Source organism: Schistocerca serialis, chromosome 3, assembly GCF_023864345.2.
Source record: "Schistocerca serialis cubense isolate TAMUIC-IGC-003099 chromosome 3, iqSchSeri2.2, whole genome shotgun sequence".
In the NCBI taxonomy this organism is placed as follows: Eukaryota; Metazoa; Arthropoda; class Insecta; order Orthoptera; family Acrididae; genus Schistocerca; species Schistocerca serialis.
In genome coordinates, this window is record NC_064640.1 from 867,073,001 (window position 1) to 867,098,127 (window position 25,127).

General features: G+C 42.5%; 1 protein-coding gene across 1 annotated transcript in view; it reads right to left on the reverse strand.

Moving 5' to 3' along the window:
* LOC126471008 (mediator of RNA polymerase II transcription subunit 16) overlaps positions 1 to 25,127 on the reverse strand; it is a 289,195-nt gene that overhangs the window by 64,459 nt on the left and 199,609 nt on the right. Inside the window, exons 10-11 of the mRNA XM_050099062.1 lie at positions 13,109 to 13,316; positions 11,721 to 11,860 (exon numbers count right to left, since the gene is read on the reverse strand). Of these exons, the coding sequence (XP_049955019.1) occupies positions 11,721 to 11,860; positions 13,109 to 13,316 (348 nt within the window). The remainder of the gene's footprint in view (positions 1 to 11,720; positions 11,861 to 13,108; positions 13,317 to 25,127) is intronic.

Consider the following 25,127-nt stretch of genomic DNA (forward strand, 5'->3'; position numbering starts at 1 on the left):
TACAGACATATTTAAAGACCAAATCTGACAGATATGGTAAGCCGCTCACCAGCAATCTCTACCTGTTTGCTGCTGATGCTGTGGTGTATGGGAAAGTATTATCATTGAGTTACTGTAGGAGAATATAGAATAACAGAGCCGATTTCTAGTTGGTGTAAGGAATGGTAGCTTGCTCTAAATGTGGAAAAATTTAAGTTAACAAAGGTGAGTAGGAAAAAGGATTCTGTAATGTTCAAATGCAATATTAGTAGAGCATGGCTTGACACAGTCACGGTAATTAAATACTGAGGAAATATAATGAGCACATTAGGATGGTAGTAGGGGAGGCAAATGGCCAACTTTGGTTAATTGGGAGAATTTTATGGAAGTGTAGCTCATTTACAAAGGATATCACAAACAGAACACTTTTGTGACCCACTCTTGAGTACTGATTGGAGAAAAAGCTGAAGCAATTCTTAAGTGTGCTGCCACATTTTTATCAGTAGGTTCAATCAACACAAGAGTGTTATGGAGGTGTTTCATGAACTGAAATGGGAATCCCAAGAGGGAAGATGATGCTCTTTTGTGAGGCACTATTGTGAAAATTTAAAGAATCAGCATTTGAGGCCAAGTACAGAATGATTCTATTGCTGCCAATGTGCCTTTCACATTAAGGACCCCAAAGCCAAAATAAGAGAAATTAGGGGTTGTACAGAGGTATATAGACAATTGTTTTTCCCTCACTGAATTTGCGAGTGGAACAGGAAAGGAGATGACTACTACTAGTACATGGTACCCTCTACCTTACATCATACAGTGGCTGGTGGGGTATACATGTAGATGTAGATGACACAGCCAAAACCTCTCAAACAAACAGAAGCTAAACAATGTCAAAGTTAGCGTAAGGAGGGCTATACGTGAAGCGTTCAGTGAATTCGAAAGTAAAATTCTATGTACCGACTTGACAGAAAATCCTAGGAAGTTCTGGTCTTACGTTAAATCAGTAAGTGGATCGAAACAGCATATCCAGACACTCTGGGGTGATAATGGCATTGAAACAGAGGATGACACGTGTAAAGCTGAAATACTAAACACATTTTTCCAAAGCTGTTTCACAGAGGAAGACCGCACGAACGAAAAAATGGCTGACATCGAAATAAGTGTCCAAGGAATAGAAAAGCAACTGAAATCACTCAACAGAGGAAAGTCCACTTGACCTGACGGGATACCAACTCGATTCTACACAGAGTACGCGAAAGAACTTGGCCCCCTTCTAACAGCCGTGTACCGCAAGTCTCTAGAGGAACGGAAGGTTCCAAATGATTGGAAAAGAGCACAGGTAGTTCCAGGTTTCAAGAAGGGTCATCGAGCAGATGCGCAAAACTATAGGCCTATATCTCTGACATCGATCTGTTGTAGAATTTTAGAACATGTTTTTTGCTCGTGTATCATGTCATTTCTGGAAACCCGGAATCTACTTTGTAGGAATCAACATGGATTCCAAAAACAGCGATCGTGTGAGACCCAATTCGCTTTATTTGTTCATGAGACCCAGAAAATATTAGATACAGGCTCCCAGATAGATGCCATTTTCCTTGACTTCCGGAAGGCGTTCAATACAGTTCCGCACTGTCGCCTGATAAACAAAGTAAGAGCTTACGGAATATCAGATCAGCTGTGTGGCTGGATTGAAGAGTTTTTAGCAAATAAAACACAGCATGTTGTTCTCAATGGAGAGACGTCTACAGACGTTAAAGTAGCCTCTGGCGTGCCACAGGGGAGTGTTATGGGACCATTGCTTTTCACAATATATATATAAATGACCTAGTAGATAGTGTGGGAAGTTCCATGCAGCTTTTCGCGGATGATGCTGTAGTATACAGAGAAGTTGCAGCATTAGAAAAATGCAGTGAAATGCAGGAAGATCTGCAGCAGATAGGCACTTGGTGCAGGGAGTGGCAACTGACCCTTAACATATACAAATGTAGTGTATTGCAAATACATAGAAAGAAGGAGCCTTTATTGTATGATTATATGATAGCAGAACAAACACTAGTAGCAGTTACTTCTGTAAAATATCTGGGAGTATGTGTACAGAACGATTTGAAGTGGAATGATCATATAAAATTAACTGTTGGTTAAGCGGGTGCCAGGTTGAGATTCATTGGGAGAGTCCTTAGAAAATGTAGTCCATCAACAAAGGAGGTGGCTTACAAAACGCTCGTTCGACCTATACTTGAGTATTGCTCATCAGTGTGGGATCTGTACCAGATCAGATTGACAGAAGAGAAAGAGAAGATCCAGAGAAGAGCGGCGCGTTTCATCACAGAGTTATTTGGTATGCGTGATAGCGTTACGGAGATGTTTAGCAAACTCAAGTGGCAGACTCTGCAAGAGAGGCGCTCTGCATTGCAGTGTAGCTTGCTGTCCAGGTTTCGAGAGGGTGCGTTTCCAGGTATTGAATATATTGCTTTCCTCTACTTATACCTCCCAAGGAGATCAAGAATGTAAAATTAGAGAGATTCGAGCACGCATGGAGGCTTTCCGGCAGTCGTTCTCCCCACGAACCATAGGCGACTGGAACAGGAAAGGGAGGTAATGACAGTGGCATGTAACGTGCCCTCCGCCAGACACTGTTGGGTGGCTTGAGGAGTATAAATGTGGATGTAGAGGTAGATGATACTGAAAATCAATTCAGTATCCTCTGTTGCCTAGCTTGAATAATCTGACCTCATAAACTTGCCACTTTTACAAAAGTTGGTAATACTCTGCTCTTCCTTTCTAGCTGCTGAACAGCAAGTTGTATCCATCTCTCTGTGAAATAAAATTAAAATATTGAGCTCTATTATCTAAAAAGCATTTCTATCACACACACACACACATATTTAGCAGTCTCATTAGCAATCAGTATTACACTGTAATTGCCTAATAATACTAATAGTTACGGTAAACATTCTTTATTCATATTTAATATGTTCAAAGTAGCACAACGCCATTTCCTGTCACCAGTTAAGTGTAACAATCGCAATAGAAGTATCAGAATGATATTATTTTTACTTTAGTGTTTTCTGCAATTGAACCACTCTATTTCTTGAGACACAATTCCATCCCCATCACAACACAAGAATTATTCTTAAATCCATCCTTTTCAAAATTTTGCCACAAGCAATGTTGCATTCAGTGTGGAGTAGCAGTTAGCATTACTTGTATACTGTGGGTCACCAGTTCATACCTGATAAATAGCAAATAACAGGGTTGGAACTTAAATAGTGGCAACTATTTATTCACAACTGATACAAAGGAGTTACATGTTTGCACCTGTTACTGTCCTTCAAAGTAGTCACCAGCGTTGTGTAGAACGCATTGCCAGTGATGTGGAAGGCGTACAATACTGTTAGCAGAGCCTGTTCTGTTGATGGTGCGAATGGAGCGGTCTACTGCCTGACGAATCTCTGGAACAGTTCTGAAGCGAATGCCACTAAGTGGTTCCTTGATCTTTGGAATCAAATCAAAGTCACAAGGACTTACATCCGGGGAGTATGGTGGATGGTACAGTACTTCCCAGTCCCATCGACCGAACAGGAGCAGCCACAACTTGCGCTGTATGCACCCGTGTATTGTCATGCAAAATGATGGGTGGGTTGCGCAGAAAGTGTCGCTGATTCTTTTGCAAAGCTGGTTGCAAGTGATGCTCCAAATGCAAACAGTAATACTGTGCACTGATGGTCTGGCGTGGAGGAACATAATGGGTTAGGATAACACCATCATAGTTGTAGTCAAGAATCACTATAACTTTCACCATACTGGGACTCTGATGCACTTTCGACTTACAATTCGACCCATAATGACGCCATTCGTTGGACTGGCATTTCAGTTTTGACTTCATGGCATTCGTTTCGGAACTGTTCCACAGATCTGACAGGCAGTAGACCACTCCATTTGCACCATCAACAGAACAGGCTCTGTTAATGGTATACTACACCTTCCACATCGCTGGCAATGGGTTCTACAGAATGTTGGTGACTACTTTGAAGCACAGTAACAGGTGCAAACATGTAACTCTTTTGTATCGGCTGTGAATAAATAGTTGCCACTATTTAAGTTCCAACCCTCATATTTGCTACTTAGTATTTATCATTTCTGGAATGTTCTCAAAATTTCTTATGTTTCTAATATTTTCATATCCTGGACAACTCAACGTCTGTATAAATAACAGTGCTTGAAGTGTGACATGTGTTTCAGTGCTAAGTGTTGTACTTCACTGATGACCCTGCTTTCAGATTTTGATTTCATTGTAGTTATGATAAGACAATGTTCTGCAGAGACGGCGCTACTTCAAAACATCTACATCACCAAGACTCTAGATAGGCAGTGTAACAGCTGTTGCCTACATGGACAGGAACCAGAATACAAGTAGTAAATCGTTCTCAAGGTCTATCTATTCAGGAGACCAATTCATACGAAAACAGCTGTAAGTCAGCTCCACATCAGGCATCCATATGCATTTTCCAGACAATAGTCAGGACTCAACAAGACAGCTGACAGGATTTGACCAAATCATGAAATACAAGAGATGGGATGACATGATGTGTTTGGAAAATGTGTACTTTTATTTGGATGGTACAGCCCAGCAGTTATTTGAGAACAATGATCAAAAACTTGGTGAATGGTACAAACTGAAGAAAACATTTGGTGACAATCAGCAGCAAGTTCGCTTAGCTGAAGAACAATCAAAGAACGGAACCCAATCTTATGGGGACATGACACAGTCTTACATAAAGAATGCTTTGCCCTTGTGTCACATTGTCAATCCGAGTATGACAGAAAACAAAATCTCACACTTGAAAGAAAGGATTCGCATAACCTATTTACCAAGTTTTTCTGGTGAAGGCTGTCACAACAAAAAGCAATTATTCAAGTGGTGTCTGCACATTGAAGGGGGGAGGGGGGGGGGGGGGGGGGAGTCGGATAAAAGGAGTATGACCAACTCCTGAATGTCGTTCCTATGCCAGTTGTGGAAGACCAGCATGTCCTTGCCTCCCCCATGTGCCAGGTAGTAAGAGAAAAGATACAAAAGTTTATGGCAGCCAGACTGTGAGACCAGTTACAAACAAGCCAAATCAGACTTACGCCACAGCTATCAAACGACAAACAAGCATCCGTCCAGTGCAGGTACAACCAACTCCTCCACACAAGAAAAGACATATGGAGGACAGAAGTCAAATCACCGGTGTTTCCACAATGGATGCCCCGGACACATTATATGCAACTGCAGAGAAAGAAGAGGAATGTTTGACAACTATCATGCGGCCAGACATCAGCCATCACAACAGTTCTATTCATGCTAGTCAACTGCAGATGATTATAATCAACCTGTGGAACAAAGCCAATTGACATATGCCGGGTGAGGTAGCTCCCTAACATGCCAAAGCTGTTCCTTGTTGCTGTGCAGAAGTACCAGCCAATCACCTACCTGCTGAATTCAGGGAAACTATGTGAACCAACCACCTATGCAGGCAAAGCTGCCACAGATAACAATTCTCCAAAGAAAAACATTACCAAGATGTCAGGAAATCTCATTGACATCACCATCAACAGCCATCCTGTCCATGCAGTAGTCAACACAGGGGTTTCTTTTTCAGTAATGTTGAATGCTTATTGTAGCCATCTAAAGAAGATTATGTTCCGGGATACAGAAGTGAATGTGCTGAATGTTACAAATGGGAAACACTTCCAGCTGCCAGGAACATGTATTGCAAAAATAACTATCAATGACAGAATACAGCCCTTCAAATTTGTCTTTGAACAAAATATAGTTATAATGTTATTCTCTGATGGGACTTCTTGCAGTCATCACAAGCAGTCAAAGACTGAGAAATCAGAGTTCCAAATTGGTGACGGAATTCCAACAAGCACACGTTGCAAAAGATTGTTCTAGGTGGTTGTTTGCACTGAAGACATGTTAGCCCACCACCATCACCAAGACGAGTTCCAGTCATCAAATTAAGTGCTCAGTCAAACTGTGAAGCTTTACCTATTGCGTAAGGCACAACAGAGCACTGCAGATGGCCAAGGAGAACTTTGGGTTACTAACTGTCATGAGTCACCACAATCCATCCCTAAAGGTGTGTGAGTATGAAAAACCAGACCAGTCCAGGACGCACAGCTCAGTGTCATCAATGAAGAATCATGCTCTGCTGCCACTACAGACAATGGAGTGGAGGTAGCTGTTATTGAACTTCGAACAGGATCTAACCTGACCAAGGAACAATGCTGGTGAGTGTTAGCTGTTACGCTCCACTTTTTGGATGCTTTCAAATCTGGAGTGGAGAAAAAACAGACTAAGTGGCCCATGGTAAAACACTGTACTAACACTGGAGATAATCCACCAACCATCCAGCAACATTTATGGTGTTGCCAGTTGAACAACACATAATGCAGGAAGAAGTGGAGAAGATGTGGCAGGATGACATCACTGAACCTTCAGAGGGTCCTTGAACCTTGCACAAAGAAATGCAGCACCTGGTGTTCCTGCATCAACTATGGATGACCGACCAAAATTACTACCAACTGCCACACACTTATGATATCCTGGACTGTGTGAAACTAGCAAAGTATTTTGTAACTATGCATGTGCAGCAAGAGTACTGGCAAATCATGTCTGACAAAGATGACTGGGAAAAAGTCTGGCTCTCCATCACACCTAATGGCCTTTGTGAGTTCAAAGTTATGCCATTTGGACTGTGTAATGCTCCTGTCATCTTCGAGCATTTGATGGTCAACTTGCTTCGACATCTTAAATGGATGAGATGTCTTTACTATCTGCATGACACTGTCCTTTTTTCAAAGATATCTGAAGAACATCTAAGCCACCTGACAACCATATTGAAGTGTGTTCAGGCAGCAGGCCTCTGCCCAAATCCAAAAATGTGCCTCTTCATTGCCCAAGAAATAAAGATCTTGGGGCATCTAGTTAATGGCGAAGTGGACTAGCCCGATCCAGAGAAAATAAGTGCGGTCACAGATTTTTCATCTCCTCAGCACATTCATGACATGAGAAGTTTTCTTGGAATGTGCTTGTACAATGAGCAATACATAGAGAACTTCTGTATCAAGGCACATACCTTGCAAGAACTACTGCATGGAGACAACAAATTTTCCTGGAATGAGGTGCAAGAAACCTCTTTCCATGTCCTTAAGAAGGCATTGAGTTCTGTAATAAATTTCTGCTAATAATAATGAATACTCTGTTCAAGAATCACAAGAGGAGGAGGTATAATTGGAAAAGACCGGGTGATATGGGAAGATTTCAGTTAGATTACATCATGGTCAGACAGAAATTCCGAAATCAGTAGCTGGATTGTAAGGTGTATCCAGCAGCAGATATAAACTCGGATCACAATGTAGTGCTGATGAAGAGTATGCTGAAGTTCAAGAGATTAGTCAGGAAGAATCAATAAGCAAGGAAGCAGGATACAGAAGTATTAAGGGATGACAAGACATGCTTGAAGTTCTCTAAGGCTATAGATACAGCAATAAGGAATAGCTCAGTAGCCGGTACAATTGAGGAGGAATGGACATCTCTAAAAAGGGCAATCACAGAAGTTAGAAAGAAAAACATAGGCACAAAGGAGGTAACTGCAAAGAACCTATGGGTAACAGAAGAAATACTTCAGTTGATCGTTGAAAGAAGGAAGTACAAAAATGTTCAGGGAAATTCAGGAATACAGTAATACAAGTTGCTGAGGAATGAAATAAGTAGAAAGTGCAGGGAAGCTAAGATGAAGTGGCTGCAAGAAAAATCTGAAGAAATTGAAAAGAAATGACTGTTGTAAGGACTGACTCAGCATACAGGAAAGTCAAAATAACCTTCAGTGATCTAAAAGGCAAGGGTGGTAACATTAAGAGTGCAATGGGAATTCCACTGTAAAATGCAGAGGGGCAAGCAGGTAGGTGAAAAGAGTACATTGAAGGCCTGTATGAGGGGGGAAGATTTTTCTGGTGTGATAGAAGAGACAGGAGTCGATTTAGAAGGGATAGGGGATCCCATATTAGAATCAGAATTTAAGCAACCTTCAGAGGACTTAAGAGCCAATAAGGCAGAAGAGATAGATAACATTCCATCACAATGTCTAAAATCATTGGGAGAAGTGGCAACAAAGTTAATATTCATGTTGGTGTGTAGAAATATGAGTCCAGCGACATACCATGTGACTTTCGGAAAAATATCATCCACACAATTCCGAAGACTGCAAGAGCTGACAAGTGCAAGAATTATTGCACAATCAGCTTAACAACTCATGCATCCAAGTTACTAACAAGAATAATATACAGAAGAATGGAAAAGAAAATTAGAACATGCTAGATGACGATCAGTTTGGCTTTAGAAAAGGTATAGGCATGGGAGAGGCAATTCTGACACTGCAGTTGTTAATGAAAGCAAGACTAAAGAAAAATCAAGACACACTCATATGATTTGTTGACCTGGAAGAAGCATTTGACAACGTAAAATGGTGCAAGATGTTCAAAATTCTGAGAAAAATAGGTGTAAGCTGTAGGGAGAGATGGGTAATATGATAATACACAATATGTAATAGAGCCAAGAGGGAATAAAGAGAGCGGATGACCAAGGATGAAGTGCTCAGATGAAAAAGGGTAGAAGACAGGGATGTAGTCTTTCCTCCCTACTGCTCATCCTGTACATCGAAAAAGCAATGTTGGAAATAAATGAAATGTTTAGGAGTGGAATTAAAATTCAAGGAGAAAGGATATCGATGATATGATTTGCTGATGACATTGCCATCCTGAGTAAAAGTGGAGAAGAATTACGTGATATGCTGAATGGAGGTGAACAATCTAAAGAGCGCACAATATTGATTGAGAGGTAAAGAGAGAAAGACAAATGTAATGAGAAGTAGCAGAAATGGGAACAGTGAGAAACTTAACATCACAATTGATAGTCATGAGCTACATGAAGTTAAGGAATTCTGCTACATGGGCACCAAAATAACCAATGACGGATGGAGCAAGGAGGACATCAAAAACAGACTAACCCTGGCAAAAAGGGCATTCCTGGCCAAGAGAAGTCTACTAGTATCAAACATAGGACTTAATTTGAGGAAGAAATTTCTGAGAATGTATGTATGGAGCACAGCATTATATGGTAGTAAAACATGGACTGCAGGAAAACCGGAACAGAAGAGAATCGAAGCATTTGAGATGTGGTGCTAAGGTTAATGTTGAAAATTAGGTGGACCGATAAGGTAAGGAATGAGGAGATTCTACACAGAATCGGAGAGGAAAGGAATATGTGGCAAACACTGAGAGGGAGAAGGGACAGGACGATAGGACATCTGTTAAGACATCACAGAATGACTTCCATGGTACTAGAGAGAGCTGTAGAAGGCAAAAACTGCAGAGGAAGACATAGTTTGGAATACATCCAGCAAATAATTGAGGATGAAGGTTGTAAGTGGTACTCTGAGGTGAAGAGGTTGGCACAGGAGAGAAATTCATTTTGTGGCAGGCCACATCAGACCAGTAATAAGACTAATGACAGAAAAAAAGAGGCACTAACATCTTCTCCAGTCATAGAATTGTATGAGACATGTGCAGTTCTTGTGCAAATTCAATAAGATTACGAAAAGGTGATCTCTTACACTTCTGAAGTACTCTCAAAGTCCACAATTAAGTTAGTCTACCACTGAGAAAGAGTGCCTTGCAATTGTTTTGGCCATCAAAAAGTTCCAGTATTTTTTTTTAAAAAAAAGGGGGGGAGAGTTAAAAAACGTCTGGCTGACAGCAAGGTCATTAAGCAGAGATGGAGCACAAACACGGATTAGCAAAAGAATGGGGAAGGAAATCGACCATGCCCTTCTGAAAGGAATTATCCCAGCATTTGAGTGGAGTGATCTACGGCAATAATCAATAACTTAAACTTGGATGGGAAGACAGGGATTGGAACCATCATCCTCCCGAATGCAATCCCGGTGTTCTAACCACTGTACCATCCTGCTCAACATATTTATTTGGCAAATGATTGACTGTCATGATGGACCATCATTCTCTATGCTGGTTGACTAGCCTGAGGGTCTATGGGATCGACTGGTGAGATGGGAACTTAGACTTCAGGAGTACATCATCACAGTGGTACACAAAGGCGCATGCAAACACAAGGACACCAACTTCAAGGAATCTTTTATTGGAACATAACAGTGTGGATGAAATCACGGTCTAATACTATCCATTATATGGACTGGGGGAGCAGTTGTGAAGGTAATTGTTACAGTTATTTAACACACAATACTTTTGGATATTGTATGCTAAATAAAGATAACAAAATCTCAGTCTTCACTGCATTAAATGACACTGCTGTTAAAGACACGGAGGATCCAGCATTGCTGAAAACCACACAAGCCTGGAAAAATGAGGAACTGACAAAAGAAATATTCCAATTAATAAACAGAATATTGAATAAGAGGAACTATGTGTGGTATCACCGCCAGACACCACACTTGCTAGGTGGTAGCCTTTAAATCGGCCGCGGTCCGTTAGTATACGTCGGACCCGGGTGTCGCCACTATCAGTGATTGCAGACCGAGCGCCGCCACACAGCAGGTCTAGAGAGACTTCCTAGCACTCACCCCAGTTGTACAACCGACATTGCTAGCGATGGTTCACTGACAAAATACGCTCTCATTTGCCGAGACGATAGTTAGGATAGCCTTCAGCTATGTCATTTGCTACGACCTAGCAAGGCGCCATTACCAGTTACCATTAATATTATGAATAATGTACCATCAAGAGCGACGTTCACCATTTATGGATTAAAGTTAAGTATTCCACAAGCTACGTCCATTTTTTCTAAATTCTAATTTCCTTGACCTGTTCCAGACCTCACACCAGCCTGCGTGAGCTAAAACGCGTGCCTTTCGGCTTCCTCTAGTAACACGGTGTTGGCTCTCCTGCCAACCCACAACACTATGATTCAATGGAGCCTGTCATTCCAGCTCACCTACAGTCAGCTATTTTAAGTTATTTCCAAGATGCATTTAACATCTAGTCACTTAGGATTCATGAGGACTTCAGGTAGAATCAAACAAGGGTATCACTGGTCAGGTCTCTAGTGATCCATTACACACTACATGAGCCATTACTTTCAGGTTTGGAGTTGACCGTAGTTGCAATGTGAAAATATTGAAGGTAACTGTCCCTCATTCATACACTTACACACATTATTTTCAGACATTACTCCACCTCCATAATATGACTACACATTTTAAGAAAGCCAGATGTATGTCAGGAAGGTTAGGAACTCACTTTATTCAACATTCACTGCCTCCTCTCTTCCTCTTCACACCCACAGGCCAAAGACTACACCCACAGAACAAGAGATTGTGGCCAAAAACTTTGTACCTGGTTGTAATACCTAAAGTTTTATGAAATGCATATCAATGTATGTTCTCTGAAAATTTGTTGATGTTATCAAAATTACGTCTTCAGCTTAAATGGGAGATATCAAGAATTTTAGGTACTAAGCCCATCTCTTCCCATCTTTCTTCCTCATTCTCTCCTTCTCTCTGAATACATAATAAATGAAGTATAAAATCTCCACACAAGTACTTGCTCCTAGTGCAACTACATACATTCCTTACAACTGTAAAAAATTTAAAGAAAAAAAGAGGAAGCTGTTAACAGTTTTTTGACTAAAAATATATTTTGTGTTCATTAGTTCAACATACTTGCCAAGCTTTCTGCAGGACCTTTCTCATGATTTGAAAGATCAGATGGTCGTAATAATGATTTAAATGCTGTTGCAACAGAGTGCAACATAAGTAGAGATGTGAGATCAGCTGCTTTTGACTGCCCATTCATTGACAACCTGCACAAAAAAATTTAGCCTTCGATATTAATTTCATACTTAATAACATAACACTTGATAATTTATGAAAAATACTGCTATGGTAATGTCACAGTACATTCATACGACTGACAACTACAGGCTATTTAAAATTTCTGTGTACTCTGTAGTTTAATTGTGAACCCTCACTTTAGGCTAATTTTATAAAATAGAATCATGTTAACCATCTCATACAAAATAGATTACATTACCCAGGTTAATAGGCATTTAAACAAGCCAATTACTTTGGTAAAAAGATGTAAAAAGGCTACTCCGCATCCTGCATTGCAGATGGTGAGGAAAGAAGAGGTCTACAACTTTCCATACAGTTCACATTTATTTTGCACTAGAAAACTGACTAATTACCTGGCAATTACTAACCATAAAGGATGATCCTTTGCTGGCACGCATTCAGCATGTGAACTGATCATGTGGATGTCCAACCATGACATATAGCAAAAATAAGAGATGAACTGAATCTACTGTGAGGCCTGCTCTTCCAATATTTCATAGTGGACATATGCCTCACCAAATTCTTTAGGCTCGGCAGGCTATTGTTCAATGGATATGGTTGTAGGAGGCCACATTAATTATGGGCAAGTTCTTGGGCTGTCAGTATCTCAGTCTGGGTCAAAGCATATCCTTGAAATAATCTTGATCATTTTATGCTTTGTAGCTGATTTACATTAATCTTGATAGGAACCACCACAGCTTTATTTAGGTACATTTATTACATCATAACTGGTTGTTTCACAATCTGGGTTTGGTCGAAGGTGTGTTGATAGCATGCATCTTGCCTTTCCTTACCTTTACTTTACTCTCATGCCAATGATCATTATAAGGTCTGATAATACCCCTGTGATCAAACACACCAAACTACTTCATTCATTGTGGTGGCAGAAGTGCCCTCATGCTCTCTCTCTCTCTCTCTCTCTCTCTCTCTCTCTCTCTCTCTCTCTCTCCCCCCCCCCCCTCCTCTCTCTCTCTCTCTCTCTCTCTCTCTCTCTCTCTCTCTCTCTCTCTCTCTTCCTCCCTCCCCCCCTCCCTCCACTTACAAGCTATCTCATCTCTAGTTCAATCGCTCATGAGTGTGTACCCTTATTGATCCTATGAAAGTGAAGCACAGATTTACATCTTTGAAGATCAATCGTCTTCCATTTAAAATGTTCTATACCTTCAATTATACGAAAACAACACAAAACAATATAGAGAAGAAGAGTTTATAATAACCTGTACAAGGATGTCTTAATGTTCAACTGTTTAATATAATAGAATTGCTGTATGGATGCAGACTGGCGGTTAAAATTTTCTGAGAATCTTTCACACACAGCATCAATTATTTCTGGCCTTAATGATACCAGTACATCCCACCAGTCAAATCCTGTCATCATGCAGTACTCCAATAAAGTGCTGGCACATGAAACAGATATAGGACCACCTGAAAATTTATAAAATAAAGAAAAGTTAATTTATTCAAATGAAATAATATTTAAAAATGTCTAGACAGCCACACAAAGAAACAAAAATACATCTTATTATCAAGTGGTGGCTGAAAGACATATGCAGAAAAGTACACATCTAAATACAGATGTACAAATATATTCTGCAAACCATTGTGCAACACTTGTCAAAGAGCATACTCTATCATGAAAAGCCACTCCTAGTTGTGTTCACTTTGCATATGGATATGGAGCAAGGGAAAACTGGCTAACTGTCTTCAAAGGTACTCCAATCCTTCTTATTTTAGTCTCGTGATTCCTACATAAGACACACAATGTGGGCAGCACACTTTGTGCACAATTTAGCTTAAACATCAGTTCTCTGAATTTATCCACCATGGTTACATGAAAAAAATATCGCCTTATGCAAAGATGCCTATTCAAATTCCCTGAGCATCTCTTTTATACGAGGGTTGGAACTTTAATAATGACAACTATTTATTTACAGCTCGTACAAAATAGATACATGTTTCAAAGTTTTACTGACCTTCAAAGTAGTCGACAGCATTTTGTGCAACCCATTGCCAGTGATGTGGAAGTCGTAGAATACTCTTAGCAGTGCCAGTTGTGTTGACAGTTCGAGAGGCGCGGTCTATTGCCCGATGAATTTGTAGCAGTTCTGAAGCGAATGCCATGAAGTGTTTCCTTCAGATTAGAAATCGAGTTGAACTCATGAGGGCTTAAATCAGGGGAGTGCTGTAGGTGGTACAGCACTTAGCAGCCTCATCAGTCAAACAAATCAGTAACAGTTTGCACTGTACGTGCTTGAGCACTGTCCTGCAAAATGATGGTCAGGTCCTGCAGAAAGTGTCATCACTTCTGTCTCTAAGCCGGTCGTAGGTTGTGTTCCAAAAATGAACAGCATAAGACAGATTGGATGGAAGAGTGAACTGAGTCAGGCAGGGTTCAACATTGGTCTTTGGATGAGTCTGGTTGATAGGGTTGGTGGCAAAAAAGTGTTTCCACTGTAGGGAATGGGGGGAGGAGAGAAAGTCTTTATCACATCCTGCACAACTGAATATGGGAGTGGGGCAAAAGGTGGGGCCTATGGAAAGGACAGATACTTCTGCAGGGCTAAGGCTTTTGGAGGACAGCGTCATGGCAATGTTTCAGGTCTATTTAGGTTCTGGATTCTGTGTGATGGTGGGAGGGAGTTCAGGGAACAGGAGTGGCACACATTTTAAAACTAGATAAGATCTGACCACAATTAATGTAGATAAACATTTTGTATTGTCAGCCACTTAAGTAACAAAGCTAGATGCTTATAATAAGCTAATCATTCTGTGCGTTTACTGCTAACCTAGTAGTAATGTGGGCACTTTCTTCAAGAAATTAACTGAAGTCCTGGAATGGGTCTCAGGCCTCTCTGGGGGGGACACCACCTTGACAAAGTACTGTCCGTGTGGATGGAGAGGCTTGCGTATCCACGTGAAGCTGAGGGCTATGCCGAAGGTAGAGGAGCTACTGCCTGAAAGGCTTCAGCTGATGGATCAGACCAAGAGTGTCCCACAAAGTCCCATCTTCCCTATCCACTCCTAGTCCTTACCCAATTCTCTTTCCCAACCCAAGCCGTGATGCGATCTGTGGTGAGAGGTGTGTGGCACATGGGAAGATGTGTTGTAAACGGAGCCTCAGGGATACTGGGTGACTACCCAGACTAAGCAGCCTTACGCTGTGCGGGGTATTCGTGGTGTGGACCGTGTAGATCCTCAAATCTCATGGGACCAATATGGACACTACTAAAGAAAATAAATTAAAACAAACTGAGGGACAAACTGAGACCTCAGACACCCAAACATCGGGGTCTGGACTGATGGAAGGCATTCCCACAACTGAATTGGGGTCTAGACCTGAGCCAAAATTGGGAACTGTAACTGAGAAGTTGGACCAGATCAAGATTAAAGCCTTGTCTGGGGCCCAGAGGAGGAAACTACTTAGGGAACAGAGAAAAAAAGAAGGAAAAGAATGGCTTCCTAGAGACAATTGGAGGGAATTAAAGGGACTTGAATCTAAGACCCCCAAGAAAAAACTGTCTCAGGTTGAAGGGGATACACAGACCCCCACAATGTCGAAGATAGGCAGCAAGAGAATAAGGAAGGAATCTAAGACTCCTTCCCCCCTGGATAAGCGAGCCCAGAAAAAACCAAAGCAAGAAATATGGAAAGAGACCTGTAGTACTGCAGTCTCAGTTTTTAAGATGGCAGTTATTCAGGAAGGCTATCTACTGGTGGCCATCACCACGCAGCAGGAGGCACTTGTACAGATGGCCATCTTTGAAAAAATTGAGGGGGACGCTGGTATAGGATCCAACTTCACGAGGGTCTATCTAGATAATGGTGCCTTATTTTCCTCTGTGGCGGGGTGCACATGGTGGAATGGCTTAAGGACAAGGTGTCCATGATATCCCCATGGGAAGATGAGAAGCTGCTGGTCAAGACAGCAGCGGAGCTTCTTAAGACCACAAAGGTATCAATATGGGTAACAAAGATCCTTAAGGATGTCTCTCCTAAGACTCTGTTTGAGAAAATTGGGGCCCAGAACCCAAAAGTTTCAACAGAAGACTGGAGAATGATCAACCTGAAGGTTTTACCAGAAGGACAAACCCCGGTGGTGGCGGTAGGAGAGAAGTCCTTGAAGCGGATGCGAGAGCAAGACCCGAAATGTTTTCTACGGTTCTCGCAGGTCACTGTCAGAGTTATCAAAGACCTCAAAGGCAACGATGGCAGCAGGACGGAGACTGGAGGTGCTGCAGATTAATCTGCAGCACAGTAAAGGGGCCTCTGCTGCCCTGAGCCACTGCCTGGGGAGGCAGGAAGTGGACATGGCCCTGATAGAAGAACTCTATTTATATAAAGGGGGCATATCAGGCCTTAGTGGCACTGGAGGTAAGCTGATTTATGCTAGAAATCTAAGAAACTCCAGAACATGCAGCTATGTAAGAAATGGAATTTCTTTCATGCCAATGATGGATTTCTGCTCCAGGGACCTAGTGACAATTAGAATGCAGCAATGTGAGGAAGGTATCATGAGGGAAATTGTATTGGCCTCAGCATACCTTCCTTATGAAGACAGCTCTCCTCCTCCTTTGGAAGTGAGGAGACTGGTAGAGGCTTGCCATTGGCAAGGTGACCAATTGTTGGTGGGATGTGCCGCCAATGCCCACAACCTAGTGTGGGGCAGCAAAGACACCAACAGTAGAGGTGATTACCTTCTTGAATTTGCTTTAGCTAACAACTTTTGACAATGTTGACTGGAATACTCTCTTTCGAATTCTAAAGGCAGCAGGGGTCAAATACAGGGAGCAAAAGGCTATTTACAATTTGTACAGAAACCAGATGGCAGTTATAAGAGTCGAGGGGCATGGAAGGGAAGCAGTGGTTGGGAAGGAAGTGAGACAGGGTTGTAGCCTTTCCACGATGTTATTCAATCTGTATATTGAACAAGCGATAAAGGAAACGAAAGAAAAATTCAAAGTAGGTATTAAAATCCATGGAGAAGAAATAGACATTTTGAGGTTCGCCGATGACATTGTAATTCTGTCAGAGACAGCAAAGGACTTGGAAGAGCATTTGAATGGAATGGACAGTGTCTTGAAACAAGAATATAAGATGAACATCAACAAAAGCAAAACGAGGATAATGGAATGTAGTCTAATTAATTCAGGTGATGCTGAGGGAATTAGATTAGGAAATGAGACACTTAAAGTAGTAAAGGAGTTTTGCTGTTTGGGGAGCAAAATAACTGATGATGGTCGAAGTAGAGAGGATATAAAATGTAGACTTGCAATGGCAAGGAAAGCATTTCTGAAGAACAGAAATTTGTTAACATCGAGTATAGGTTTAAGTATCAGGAAGTCTTTTCTGAAAGTATTTGTATGGAGTGTAGCCATGTATGGAAGTGAAACGTGGACAATAAATAGTTTGGACAAGAAGAGAATAAAAGCTTTTGAAATGTGGTGCTACAGAAGAATGCTGAAGATTAGATAGATAGATCACATAACTAATGAGGAGGCATTGAATAGAATTGAGGAGAAGAGGAGTTTGTGGCGCAACTTGAAAAGAAGAAGGAATCGGTTGGTAGGACATGTTCTGAGGCATCAAGGGATCACCAATTTAGTATTGGAGGGCAGTGTGGAGGGTAAAAATCATAGAGGGAGACCAAGAGATGAATACACTAAGCAGATTCAGAAGGATGCAGGTTGCAGTAGGTACTGGGAGATGAAGAAGCTTGCACAGGATAGAGTAGCATGGAGAGCCACATCAAACCAGTCTCAGGACTGAAGACCACAACAACAACAACAACAACAACAACAACAACAACTTGGAGGTCCTGAATGGGGGCAATGAAGCTACATTCAGGAATAGCAGAAGGGAAGAAGTAATTGACATAACCTTTGGTTCCATGATGATGGGCAGCTATGTCAAACAATGGCATGTGGTGTTAGAGCCATCCTCATCGGACCACATGTACATTAAATTCAAGGTTGAAATGGGAATCAGACAGACCACGACCTATAGGAATCGCAGGAAAACAGACTGGGAGACATATAGGAGGGACCTTGACTTAGGCTTATCGGAAATTAAAACCTCGATAAGGAATCCAGTAGATTTTGAGGAAGTGCCATAGTGACCTCATATCAGGGCAACTGCAAAATTACCAAGAAATGCACAAATAGGAGTGTTCCTTGGTGGAATAACAACTTGGAAAGGCAAAGAAAACAGGTACTTGACTGTTTAACCTTGCGAGACGTAAAGGACAATGTGCAAAATATTGTGAGGCCCTTGTCAACTACAACCTTGCAATCAGACAAGCAAGCAAGGCATTCTGTGAGGTAGTGGAGAGCACAGCTGCTCAAGCCAGACTTCACATAATCCTCACTAGAGTACCAACCAATCCAGCAGATATGTTGAGCAAGGAGGATGGGGAATATAGAAAGACAGCACATGAAACGCTGGAACTTCTCCTCAAAACTCACTTTCCTCAGTAAGCTCTGCCAGACAACACAGGCCAGAATATGATTCCGGAGAGACAATGGTTCTCAGACACTCGAAGAGAGGACTGGGAATCAGCCACAGAGTGTGTGGACTCCAATAAAATCCAATGGGTGGTGGGAACATGCCAACTGTTCAAGTCACCTGGCCCAGATGGAATCTTTCCAGCTCTCCTGCAACAGGCAGGAGAGAATCTCAATAAAGTCCTATGCAGGTTGTTCAGGGGTTGCCTAGCAGTAGGAATCATTCCCAATGCTTGGAGGGCAATGAAGGTTGTCTTCATTCCAAAGCCAGGGAGAATTGATAATACCAAGGCTAACGATATGAGAGCAATCAGTCTGTCCTCCTTCATTCTCAAAACATTGGAAAAACTGGTTAATGTATACGTTGGGGAGAGGAGGCTAATTAGGGCCTCTCTACATTCAAACCAACATGCATATCAACCAGGTAAATCATGCGAGACACCTCTCCATCAACTCGTTGGGAGGGTGGAGAAAGCACTTCACTACCAAAAATAGCTCTCTGCATCTTCCTGGATATCGAGGGGGCCCTCAGTAACACGACCTATGACTCCATGGTAAGGACAGTAGAGGTACATGACCTAGGGACCATTATATATAGGTGGACCAGGGCCATGCCTAGTGGAAGGAAGGTAAAGGCTACCATGATGAATGACAAGATGGTAATTAACACCACTAGAGGTTTTCCACAAGGAGGAGTTCTGTCCCCATTATTGTAGAATCTAGTGGCGAACGAACTCATTGAGGAACTAAATTCCAGACAATGCTTCTGCCAAGGAAATGCAGATGACCTTGTCATAGTAATAATTGGCAAATTTCCTGGCACAGTTAGAAATATGGCACAAGGAAGCTTGGACATTGTGCCAGACTGGTGCATTAAACAGGATCTGAGGGTTAATCCTAAGAAGACTGTTCTGATGCCATTTACGAAGAGGAATATCCAACACTCCATTTACGAAGAGGAATATCCAACACTCAAGTTGGAATCTAAAGCTCTTCACTGAAACTCTAACTGTGAAGGGGATAGTGAAATATCTAGGGGTAACCTTAAATGAGAAACTAACATGGACCCTTCACATTAAGAGCATCTGCTCCAAGGCGAAAAGTACTCTAGTGAGTACCAGGAACTGTGGTAAAAACTGGGGCGTAAGCCCCAGAGGTATGCACTGGATATACACCATGGTGGTTAGTCTTAGGATTTCCTATGGGGCCACAGTGTGGTGGAAGAAGGTAGAAAAGCGGGTTGCAGCTAAGGAGCTTGCTAAGGTGCAGAGACTGGCCTGCTTAGCCATAACAGGTGGAATTAGCAGCACACCAACCACTGGGATGGAAGCATGCCTCCACTACACCTTTGCGTCAAGATGGAGGCAGCAGCTGCAGCATACAGACTTAAAACTGGCAAAAACTGGATCTCATCATGATATCCAGAATCACACAATAACATAGTGCGTGAGGTAAATATAGGAATGGCTGGGGAAATGCCTGCAGACTATATAACGACATCCAACAGCTTAAAGAAGTCTTACAATATAATAACTGGAAGAAGGGAGCAGTGGGGAAAAAACAGTTTGACACTGTACGGGGGACATTGTTTGGTTCACCGATGGGTGAAAGTCCGACCAATGCGTTCGGGCAGAAGTGTACGGGGTCCAGCCAAGACTGGAGGGCATCATCTCTCTATGAAAACTGGCCTCTGTATTCCAAGCTGAAATTACTGCAATCAGGGTACGTGTGAAGGAGAATATGCATAGGTGCTACAAGGACTATAGCATCTACATCTATTCAGGCAGCCAGGAAGCCCTGAAATCACTGGCAGCTCATGCAACGAGATCAAAGATTGTTGCAGAATGCCACAGGGCTCTGGTGGAGCTAGGGGGGAGCAATAGGGTAAACTCAGTGTGGGTCCCTGGTCACTCGGAGATCTGTGGCAATGAACAAGCCGACAGATTGGCCAGGATGGGGGCAACGACATAGGTGTCTCTTCGGGTAGTGCATTGGGTCCAGTTCTGTTCGTAACATATATCAATGACTTTCCAGACATCGAAACACATTGAGAGAAAGTTCTCTTTGCCAATGTTAGCAACATCATAGTCACTGATAAAACACAAGAACTCCAATTAGAGAAAGCAAATGAAACCCTCAAAGATGTTTACAACTGGGCAGTATGTAATAATGGAAAAGAACAGTATGTGTTTCAGCATGAAGAGGAAGCAACTCTTTCACTTTAACCATCAATGATGTGTAGCAAATACGAAGTTTTTAGGGATGAACACTGACTTTGTCAGCTAACATGGAGTGAACATACAAAGATACTGGCAAAAAGAATGCAAGGGTGTTAGCATCAGTTTGTAACAGCCAATGTCTCATGGTGACGTACCATGCATACATTCACTAAATTCTTAGTTAGAGGAATCTTGTCTGGAAGACTGAAGGCACAAAACACCGACACAGTTCTTAAAGTGCAGGAAAGGGCCAAAGGAATATTAAATGGAAGCAGTAGTTGGGCTCACTGTAAAGAGCTATTTAAAAAATTGGGCATCCTTACCGTGCCAATCTGTAAGGCACATCAGGGGAAGTATAACTCATTACTGCACTAACTCACTATGTGATCAAAAATATCCAGTCACCTGGCTGAAAATGACTTACAAGTTCATGGCACCCTCCCTCGGTAATGCTGGAATTCAATATGGTGTTGGCTCATCCTTAGCCTTGATGACAGCTTCCACTCTCGCAGGCATACATTCATTCAGGTGCTGGAAGGTTTCTTGGGGAATGGCAGCCCATTCTTCACAGAGTGCTGCACTGAGGAGGGGTATCGATATCAGTTGGTGAGGCCTGGAATGAAGTCGGCATTCCAAGACATCCCAAAGGTGTTCTATAGGTGCTTAAAACATCAATGTAGGCCTGTGCTGTGATCGTTCCAAGCAAAACAACAAGGGCTGCAAGCCCCTCCATGAAAAACATGACCACACCATAACACCACTGCCTCCAAAATTTACTGTTGCAAGTACACACGCTGGCATATGACATTCACCGGGCATTCGCCATAGCCACACCCTGCCACCGGATCACCACATTGTGTATTGTGATTTGTCACTCCACACAATGTTTTTCCACTGTTCAATCCTCCAATGTTTATGCTCCTAGCACCAAGTGAGGTGTCATTTGGCATTTACTGGCGTGATGTGTGGTTTAGGAGCAGCCGCTCGACCATGAAATCCAAGTTTCTGCACCTCCCGCCTAATTGCCATACTACTTGCAGTGGATCCTGATGCAGTCTGGAATTCCAGTGCGATGGTCTGGATACATGTCCACCTATCACACATTACGACCCTCTTCAACTGTCAGCACTCTCTGTCAGGCAACAGACGAGTTCGGCCTGTACGCTTTTGTGCTGTAAGTGTCCGTTCATGTTTCCACTTCACTATCACATTGGAAACAGTGGATTTGGGAATGTTTAGGAGTGTGGAAATCACACGTACTGACGTATGACACAAGTGACACCCAATCACCTGACCACGTTCGAAGACCGTGAGTTACGTGGAGCAACCCATTCTGCTCTCTCATCATGTCTAATGACTACTGGGGTCGCTGATATGGAGTACCTGGCAGAAGGTGGCAGCACAATGCACCTAATATGAAAAACGTATGTTTTTGGGGGTGTCCAGATACTTTTGATCACATAGTGTAGTTCTATACATAACCATGGAACAAGAGGCAGTCTGGAGTTACATTTACCCAGGAAAAACAAACAGAAAACGCAAATAGAATAGATGCTAGACACTCCATGCCTGGAGGCAAATTGCATTGGGAACACCTGGAGGGGGGGAGGGGATAGAGGCCCGGCACCAGCAGCTCAGTGGTCAGTTTGTCAGCGCACCTGATGATGGCAACATGGTCGATTGCCGAAATATTGTGCTCGTCAGACACTAACACTCAGCTGTTGACCCATGAACTCTTTCATCATGAAATACGCCCAGAGAAATTGAAGAATCACATCACATATCTTTACAGGGAGGAGATGTATCACAGCATGAAAAGACTTGACAAGCTGCACCACAGGAGAGACCGCCGTTTACTGAGCGCATTCGCATTCCTTATGAGATGCCGTGAAGAGCGTGTGATGTCGAACTTCACCAAGGCGACCCATCACATTGATTCAGTGGCAGCCAGAAGACTCAAGAAACGCATCAGCCTAGCCATGGTCCGTGAAAGAATATGTTTTACTCGCTGGTGCCTAGACTCGACAGAGAACTTCTCAAACTACATCTACAGCTGGCCAACCAGGTCAGTTCCTAGATGTGGGAATGGATTGATGGTGTCACATGGGCCACAGCAGACTCTGCACAAAGAAAGGCCACTGGATATCAGACATCAAAATTTGAGTGTTTATCAGAATGACAACCTTCTGAGGCTCTCTGCAGGACTATCATCAATCTCTCGACCAGGCAATTGGATGAGGACGCACTCTCAGCTCTTAAGAAAGGATTCAAATTTGCAGCAACTTCTAAATACACACCTATCATTGATATTATTAGTGTAGTGGAACAGGCAGTTGCATGAGTTCCACCTGAAGCAGATGAAGAAGTACATCCCGAAAACTGTCATGCTCTCATGTGAGCTAAACCCGTGAAACTGAACATTTCTAGCAGGGAGAGGGCAGCCATACAGGAGCTATGAGAAGATCCAGATATCATGGTCTTACCAACCAAAAATAGCAACACAACTGTGATCGTATCTCATCAGGATTACATTGAGAAAATGCGAGGCTTGCTAGAAGACAGCGCATATCGGAAGTTCAACACTGATCCTACCAAGAGAGTGGAGAGGAAGACCTTGGCTCTTTTCAAATAATCCAGCTTACCAGACAATGTGAAGAAGCTATGACAGAGAGCATGTGTTCTAGCGAGACTTTATGGACTCCCAAAGGTGCACAAAGAGGGAGTGCCTTTACGCCCAATTGTCAACAACATTGGTGCTCTGACATACTCACTTGCAAAATACCTAAAGGATATGCTTAGCCCTTATGTCAGAAATAGTCCACATATTTGCAACTCAGTGGATTTTGTTGGGCTTCACAACAACTTCAAACTTCGTGATTCAGACATCCTTGTGAGTTTCAATGTTGTCTCTCTCTTCACAAGGGTCTCTTTGCAGGAATCCTTGGAACTTACTACTCAGAAATTTGACACAGAGATGACAAACCTTTTTGGGCATGTCCCAATGTCGACATACTTTCTCTTCGACGGTGGATACTATGAGCAGACAGAAGGGGTAGCCATGGGCCGTCCACTTTCACCAGTTGACGCCAACTTGTTCAAGGAACATTTCGAGGAGGAATACCTGGATTCAGCACAGTGGAAACCTACCTGCTTCTTCCGCTATGTTGGCAACAACTTTGTCATATGGTCACATGGCAGAGACAAGCTGAATGGTTTCCTCATACATCTCAATTCCATACAACAAAGCATCAAGTTTACCATGGAAAACAAAGCAGATGGAGTACTCCCCTTTCCGGATGTCCTGGTTAAAAGAAGAGCAGACGGCACATTGGTCCACATGGTGTACCACAAGAAGACATACACTGACCTTTACTTACATGCAAACAACTGCCACCTTCCAGCCCAGAGGAACAGCGTCCTTATAACATTGGTTCACAGGGCGTGTACCCTGTCTGACAATGAGAGCCTTAACCAATAACTTGATCATCTGAGGTCAGTTTTCCAGAAAAATGGCTATACAGAGACACAAATTTGAAGAGCTCTACGTCCCACACAAACTGTACAACTGGAGGAAACAGTAGAGGAACATCAGCAGGATGGGGGCATAGCATTTATTCCTGTCTGTGGCACTTTAACGGGAAAGATAGGTCAAATTCTTCAAAAACATCAAGTGAAAACAGTCTTCCACCCACCAATTAAGACACAGGCACTGCCTGGTAATGTCAAGGATGATCTAGGACTATGGAAATCCAGAGTCTACCAGATCCCCTGTGAATGTGGCATGACATACACAGGTGAAACGGTGCATACTATCGCAAATTGTTGCCAAGAACATCAACAACACGCCAGACTTCAGCAGCTTAACAAGTCAGCGGTTGCTGAATACTGCCTCTCGGAATTACACAGAATGAATTATGACCAGACCGAGGTTCTGACATGGACATCCAAATATACTGGGACTGTGTCATTAAAGGACCTACCAAGATTCGAGTACGGGAGCCACTGATCAATCAAGAAAGCGGTTACATCATTAAGGAGAAAGAAGACATCCCATTACGGACTGACTTCAAGAACAGGCAGAGAGACTACGAAAACACCACCGGCACGTGGCCCTGAGTGTGGACCACGAATGTAACGGATGCTGGACGTTCCGCACCTGGGCGCGGACCGTGAGGGGAACACCTGGAGGGGGGAAGAAGATAATATCTCGGCACCAGCACCTTGGTGGTCAGTTCGTCAGCACACCTGATGATGTTAATGTGGTCGCATGCTGAAATGTGTCTGTTGGACACTAACACCCGGCTGTTCACCAGTGAACTCTTTCGTCATGAAGTATGCTGGGAGAAATTGAAGAATCGTGTTACTAAAACATATTTGCTTAAAACAGCAGCTAAAACACTCTTCCCAACTGATAAATATTATACAATTAAAGATTATTTAGAGGACTCAGAGTGGTGGATAGTAATGGAAAGGGATAACTATAGCACCTTGTCACATTTAAATACAGGGCTATTACA